Here is a 7868-nt window from a genome sequence, read left to right as displayed (position 1 = left end):
GAGTGGGTTGCCATTTCCTTCTCCAATGCATGAAAGTGAAAAGTGAAAAGTGAAAGTGCAGTCACTCAGTCGTGTCCGACTCTTAGCGACCCCATGGACTACAGCCTACCAGGCTCCTCCATCCATGGGATTTTCCAGGCAAGAGTACTGGAGTGGAGTGCCATTGCCTTCTCTGATAAATATACATATAAAATGTATACAATATTATAAACCAATGTTATCTCAATAAAAAAAGAAAAATAGAAGAAACACAAATGAGGAAAAAAATAAAGAATTTGACAAGTAGAAAATAAAGACTGGTAGCTCAAAAATGATTAAAATGATAAATTTTATGTTATTTATATTTTACTAAAATGAAAAAGAAAAATGTGTTATGATTTATCATATCGTAGGATACTACACAGCCTTTTAAAATAGTACAGACTTTAAATTTTCATATTTTATTAAATATACATACTTCTAAATATATTCACATATATGTAGAAGTGTTTCTACAAAAAAAAAGAAAAATATCTGCAGAGTTAAGATTTTAACAATGCTAAGCTTTTAACAACGGGTACCACTTGTGGTGTTAACTTATAGGGAAGACTTTAACTTTTACATTATATAGTTTTTAAATGTTTTAGTTTATGTGTTAGCTTATGATTGTTTTAAAATTAAAATATGGACTTCAAACCATATTATCACATTTTCAAAAAATGTGTGAATTAAGGAAGAAAATATATTCCTAAAACTTCTAGAAGCTGCAACAAATATAGAACCGTGGATGTAGTGAAACTTACAAAGATTATATCTCATTATAAATATGGCAGCATCTAGATTAGCTTGTGCATATAAAATATGTCATTAAAACTGAATGCAACCACAACAGAATTTTATGTAACTTTGATTTAATTCTAGTTTGGTAATAGTGACTCAAAAATTCATTGAGTCACATATTTTATGGAGGAACAGGATGATCACTGTAAGAAACATGGCTTAGAGCTCTGTACTGTCTGCTCAGAGAAAGCACTTGCCAAAAAAGAATATGGATGCAGCTCTCTGTATGGAGCAGTCCCACAAAATCACTAACCTTGGGTTCATGCACTCTAGGCTTCACTGTCTCACTATCTCCAAGATCTCAAGTTCTTTTATTCCCATCCTGTTTCCACTTATAAAAAGAATTTAGAGCAGAGTTTGACCTGTACCTGAAAGAACTAATAGGAATCAAGCTCTAATAACAAAGTTTTTCCCACTCCTGAGTTCAGGTGGGTTCTTCCAGATGATCTCTTCAAAGCTTGAGCAAACTGCACTTCACAGTAGATGCAGAAATAGTTTTATGGAGGAAAGCACCTGGATGAGGTGTACTGGAATGCTAATTCTCCCAGGATCTCTGAAGGACATAATAGTTTTGAGGTTTGGAGTCATGGATGGTTTTCCAAGAGCAGAATCTTCTGTAACTCTACATAACATCATCATAGTCCATATCTGTAAGATCTGCCTTCTTCAGCCTGGAATATATGGCTGAGGAGTCCTAGAAGCAAAAGTAGAACTTGAGCAGGATAGAACATGGGTAGAACTTGAGCAGGGAAAACAAATAGAACATATTTTCGCAGGTTCTCTTTCTGATCTGCCTGGACACACCCTACCATGGTGCACCACTCAAGACAGAACACAGACCTTTCTGGAAGACTGTGGCCCTAGGCATTTTCAAAGGGCTTGCGTCACATTGTTAGGCTACAGACATGGTCCTGATGAGCTGTAAACTGAACTACGTATGCAAAACCTTCTTTCATTTTTATGGGTTTGTATTAGGCCATTCCATAGGCTATAATTGTTTAAGTGCATCAGAATTATGTATCCATAAACTAAACTTAGCCTGTCGCTAGAGTTTATCAAGGACTTGAATTCTGTTCAGAGACGATTGGCTGCCACACCACACAAGACAAAATTACAAAGCACCTCCTCTATTTGCATACATGCAAAGTTGGAGTTTCTACAATTTTCTGAAAGCAATTGTGTATTATTAGTGAAGTCTTGAATTGATCAAGGTTTAGAAATTACCAATTTTTCAATGACAAAAATCACTTTTAGTTTCATTTTATTCAATATCAATTTAGTTTTTGACATGTTGTTTAGCTAGCCTTACAGCACAAAGTGATGTATGCATGGTAAAACAGTATTTCAGAATAAAGATTTTCAAACCAATAGAACTTTTAGACTAAGCATGCACTACAGTTTAGCTACAAACCTTCATACATCCATTGCTAAAAAATATGCATATAAGAGCCTCTAGAATTATCTTGTAAAAAGATGCTTTACTGTTATAATTGGATGTTTTTATCCCCATTATGTGGGGAGATAAAATAGGAGATAGATGATGAGATCTTTTGTTTTTTCCAAGTGGCCATAGTTTTAGATGTTTGAGACCCAGTCCCCAGAAGAAGGAGTGAAAGAGCAAGGAAGAAAGAACAAGGATTCTAACTCACCTTATCCCCAGGATGTGTCCCCAGGGGTTCTTCTGTGAAGACAAATATATGTGAGATTCCCTTTAGAGTCCTTCCTTAAATTAATGTTAATGAAGACTTCTTCCTCTCCTATTTCCTGTAACTTGCATCCATTAATATTTTCTGTCTTACTTTTCTGCCATCACAAACATGGCTAGGAAAATTGGCACATGTGAGTGTGAGGGCCAGATGGTCCCTCCTAGCATTTGCTGTTGCTGTTTAATTGCTAAGTTGTGTCTGATTCTTTTGCAACCCCATGGACTGTAGCCCACCAGCCTCCTCTGTGCATGGGATTTCCCAGGCAAGAACACTGGAGTGGATTGTCATTTTCTGTTCCAGGGGATCTTCCTGACCCAGGGATTGAACCTGCAGCTCCTGCATTGGCAGGTGGATTCTTTACCACTGAGCACCAGGGAAGCTCCCCTGGCATCAATACCTCTCAGTATTTCTGTGTGCATCAAGCACAGGGTGGGACTACAGCCACAACTAGGCAACCACTTTGGGGTGCTATAGAGAATACAGAGTTGGTACCATTTCCAACGCTGCCATCAGACAGGGGGTGAGATACACAAGTTAGCATCATTACTAGGACCTACTCAAGGCAGCTTCCAGTCCACAGGCCAATCTTCAAATAGGCATAGCAATACTCATATTCAACTCCAAGGATAGAAGCAGCAGTGCCAGCTGCTATGTTGCCATACACAGTCACTGATTATCCTCCTGGCTCCAGGAAAGGCAAAATCAGAGACAAATTCACTCTCTCATGTCTCACCTGCTGCTGATGGCTGTTCCTGTTGCACACAGTACACCAAAGAATAAACCTCATCCCCATTTACAATATTCACTGAAAGAGAAAGAAGGAAGCCTCATTATATGACACAGTCCCTTCTTGACATTTAATTCACTCTGTACCTACCACCTATCACAGCCATGAGGACAGAGGAGTCACTGATTTGTAGAGGTGGCAGGGACACAGCAGAGTCAGGTTCGGTTCAGAGACATCACCAGCCCCCTCTGCCTACTTTGGCCCAGGTCATTTGGGAAGCCTCACCATTTTCATAGTCAAAGTGTAGTTGCTCTGGGGCTTGTGAGTTGAAGTAGGTGGATTCTTGGGGTACAGGGCTGGGAATGCTCCTGCAAACACAGAAACATACGTTATCTATTGGATAGAATCCCAGATGTTCCAGACATAACTATCTGGGACCATGAGTAAAACAGTGAAGGAGAGAAGCCTGAAGGAGGAAATGTCCTGAGAGAATGCTAATCTATGTGGAAATCAGCAATCAGCACAGCTGTCTGGTACAAGCCACAGCTCTATGCTTGCAGTGAGCAGGGCATTGCAGAGCATCCCTAGAGTACATATTCCAGGAGGTTCTTATCTGACAGCTCTCTGTGGTATCGCCCACACCCAGGATAGTGCTATTTGCATAATAGGTTCTCAGTAAATATTGAATGAAAGAATAGTTATTTACTCCAGATGGAACCAGTTGCTACATAGAACAAGCAGCTTGAGGAAGGAAAAGATAATGGTCTTGCATATGCATGTATAACTGAAAATTTTCAATAAATCTGACTTGTAATTAGAATTACAAATAGATGAAATTAGTAATTTCAGCTATTTTGTTGTGGAAAAAAATCTGGCTTTTACTGGCAGAAATAATAACATGCTATAAAAATGTATCAAATAAATACTGATATTTCCCAATAAAAGTATTTTAAAAATCTTTTCCCCCTCTAAATCAACAAGGGCCTACTGTATAGCACAGGGAAATATACTCAGTGTTTTGTAATAGCGTATAAGGGGAAAGAATCTGAAAAAGAATATATTAAAATAGCTGAATAATTGTGCTATACACCTGAAAGTAACACAAATTAACTATACTTCAATAAAATAAAATCAAAAATAAATTTTAAAAAATATCTTCCTCCTTTAATCTTCTAAGAAACATCATCAAAAGTTTTTCAGTATGTTGATTATTCTCTGGCCTGTATTCTGGAAATGTGTGTATATCTAAACTACTCTGAGATATTTCAAAGCTCTCAAAATCTTTACATGTGTTCATGATTTCTAGAACTCAACAAAATGATTTACATACTCTCAGATTTTGGTTAATTGATCGAATAAATGTATGAAACTGGTCAATATAGTAGAGCTTTCTTATTCTGCAGATTTAGTGAAAGAGATAAGTTAGGACAAATGATGACAGGATTTACATTAATTAGCTAATATATAAAAGAAGAGGAATAGCAAATGAAATTACCAGTGGAAGAACTCTGGAGTAGCAGTTTTAGGTATGATAAAACATGGAGAAAAGCTCACAAGAGAGAACAATTCCAAAAAATCTTTAATAGCTTTATCTATATATAATCAGTGCACACAGAGCAAACAGAGGTCTCACCTGACTGCATCCTTGGCTGTATGTCTTCCTACAAGTCAAACAAATGAACATACATGTCAGTGGAGGAACTCTCTCAGTGTTTTCATACAGTCCTTGTGCAAGGACTTGTCTTATTCTAGCATGCCCATTGCAAGGTGCTCTTTTGTGCCCAGAGTACATTCTGGCAATTATTTGGGCAGATCCTTCATACTGCAGTTGAAGCGCTTTAGGTCCAGAATAGTCAAATGAGTTGCCCAAAGGCAGTTAATATCAACTTTGGACTTGAGTCTAAGCCTCTGTACCACACCTATAACATTTTTTGGTTTTGGCTTTACAACCATACAATCTAATCCTGAAAGTACTCCCCTGGTGGCTCAGACAGTAAAGAATCTGCCTGCAATGCAAGAGACCCAAGTTCAATCCCTGTGTTGGGAAGATCTCCTGAAGAAGGGAATGACTACCCACTCCAGTATTCTTGCCTGGAGAATTCCATGAACAGAGGAGTCTGGTGGGCTACAGTCCATGAGGTTGCAAAGAGTTGGATCATAACAAACTGCACTACCATAGACACATTATAGTTGGGGTGAAGTCTCCAAATATGCCTGAAAATCTTGGAATTTAAGTGAGAATCTCACATCTTCTCTTGCCCCATCTCCAACTTGCTCTATGAAGAACATGAAACCTGAGATTAAACATGCAAATAAATATGTAATTATCAGTTGAAATGAAGTGTGAAGCTATTGGTACTCTGATCAAGAACGTGTGCTATGATTTGCTTAGTAACTCAATTGTGTACAACCATGACCTCATGGACTGCAGCCTTTCAGGCTCTTCTGTCCATGGGGATTCGCCAGGCTAGAATATCAGAGTGGGTTGCCATGCCCTCCTCCAGAGGATCTTCCCAACCCAGAGATCGAATCCAGGTCTCCTGCATTGCAGGCAGATTCTTTACTGACTGAGCCACCTAGAAGAGAATTGTAGGCTGTGTGGCCAGGTGAAGCCTCTTGGAGAAAATGACATTTAAACTGAAAAGTGACAAAAACAGCAATGAACAGACTGTGTGAATGCATGGTTGAGCATGTCAGGGAGAAAAAAACATGTGTGACAGTATTCTAAGGCAAATAAGAATTAGTGCATTGACTTTAACTGGGAGATAGTCAGTGTAACTGGAACTGTTCATTGTATTTCTCTTCCAGTGGCTGATTAGTTATTTTAAATAGTTACATTTGTGTATAAACATTAAACCACTGAAGTTCAAGGTATCAGCTTAACCTCAACTGATAACATGTGGGGTTGAAGGGTTTTACTAAAAACTTTCACTACTTTAATAGATACTGACCCATGTGCTGGAAAGTTGAGGGGAGAGCCTGTGAGCAGATAAGTAGGCAAGGTAGCTAATGGAATATATTCATCCTTAATAGTATAGATGTCACAAATCTAGCCTTACTTCAGTGAAAACAAAGATCACAGTAACAAAATACCAATCTCTATAAATACTAACCTATTTTTCTCTTGAGCCAGCAGCAAAATAATAGGGCCAAAGTGGTGGGAGCAAGGATGCCAAGCACCAACTCAATGACTCCTGAAGTAAGAACTTCATTTCTGTCTTCCATAGGCACTGAAGGAAGAGACCTGTACATGAGCTGCCAAGGAGAAGGGCTTGGGTTTGGGGTGAAGATATTTTGAGCATGGATTGAGGCCATTCCTGCTCTTCCTGGGGCAGGTGGGATTTATTTATACACCCAGGGACATGCAACTTGTCACATTGATGAGAGGAGAAGAGAGGAACCAGCTTTGATGTCCTCATGGTCCCTTGCATACATCTCCCAGGACAGGACTACCTGCAAAGCCTCATCTTTGGTAGCATACCCACTGGAGACATTGTGGGGTCAGCAAAACTCTCCCAGGATGCTGAGAAGAAACACTGACCAAGACAGCTCCACAACTCAAGCTATACCTGTGATGTTGAGTGGTACCACCTCACTGCGCTGGGCCACCTGGCCATTGTTGGCCTCGCAGTAGTAGTTTCCAGAATCTTCTGCAGTCAGAGAGAGGTTGAAGGACACTCCTCCTCCAAAGGGAGCTGAGCTGTTCCCCAGGGCACCATCTTCATGATAAAACTGGTACAGGATCGGGGGAGAGCCTCTCTGGGCTTCACAGTGAAGTTCCACTATGTGCCCCACCACCAGCTGGGCTGCAGGAGCCCTGAGGGTGAGGACAGGGCGAGACACTGGAACTGAGAGATAGTAGACTGTCACAGGAGGTCTCTGATGATGACACACTCCCAAGCCCTGCCCACAGAGGCTCAACCCCAGTGAACTTTCTCAGGGTGCCCCAGAGGAACACACTGGCTGAGCTGAAGGGCAGTGGAACTTACTTCTGACAGTGATGCTCACCAGCTCACTGAAGCTGGGCCCATAGCCATTGTCAGCTGCACAGTAATACTGGTCAGAGTCACTCTCTCTCACTGCAGGGATCTCAAACGTTGCCATCAGTGAATGCTGGGTCTTCATTTTCAGACTTAAACCCCGGGCTCCTCTGAACCAGAAGAAGGTGATATCTCCTGTGCCCTCAGTGACCAAACACACAAGAACCAGCTTCTCTCCCTCTATCAGGTGTCCACCTGGAGGTTGTATCTCCAAGCTCACATTACCGATGGGGACTCCTACATGAATACAAGATGACACAGGAAGGCCCTGAGTAGGAAAGGTTTCAGGGACAGGGTACTTGTGACAGTCCTGGAAGCAAAGGCCTCTGGTCAAGTCAAAAATTTATGTAAAGGTGGGATGAGGGACAGGTAAGGAGTCCTGCTGATTTGGAATTGGCACTGGTTGGGTTGAAGATGGCAGGGTAAGAAAGACACCATAATATTCCTATGGAGGATGCAGTGTCTTCTCCCTGCCTAGAATGGTGTAATTACCAGAACTGTGATCTCTCAAACTCCCATTTTTAAAGGCACAGTAGTATAGTGGTTAAAAGTCTATGTTACAAAGCAAACTGCCTG

General features: G+C 40.5%; 1 protein-coding gene across 3 annotated transcripts in view; it reads right to left on the bottom strand.

Moving 5' to 3' along the window:
• Window positions 1-317: 317 nt before the first annotated feature.
• The window catches only part of FCRL1 (Fc receptor like 1), a 29088-nt gene continuing 21537 nt past the window's right edge, over window positions 318-7868 (bottom strand). For 2 of the 3 annotated variants that reach the window (XM_061402623.1, XM_061402622.1), the window contains 8 exons: window positions 7242-7529; window positions 6822-7100; window positions 6366-6482; window positions 4886-4913; window positions 3538-3620; window positions 3259-3330; window positions 2469-2500; window positions 318-1513 (listed from right to left, as the gene is read on the bottom strand). In XM_061402623.1, the coding sequence (XP_061258607.1) occupies window positions 1442-1513; window positions 2469-2500; window positions 3259-3330; window positions 3538-3620; window positions 4886-4913; window positions 6366-6482; window positions 6822-7100; window positions 7242-7529 (971 nt within the window). In that variant the 3' untranslated portion in view covers window positions 318-1441. The remainder of the gene's footprint in view (window positions 1514-2468; window positions 2501-3258; window positions 3331-3537; window positions 3621-4885; window positions 4914-6365; window positions 6483-6821; window positions 7101-7241; window positions 7530-7868) is intronic. The other variant, XM_061402624.1, reaches the window with a different exon arrangement.

This window comes from Bos javanicus, chromosome 3 (genome assembly GCF_032452875.1).
Source record: "Bos javanicus breed banteng chromosome 3, ARS-OSU_banteng_1.0, whole genome shotgun sequence".
Classification (NCBI taxonomy): Eukaryota; Metazoa; Chordata; class Mammalia; order Artiodactyla; family Bovidae; genus Bos; species Bos javanicus.
The sequence above is the reverse complement of the archived record's forward strand: the minus strand, read 5'-3'. Positions and strand labels throughout refer to the sequence as shown.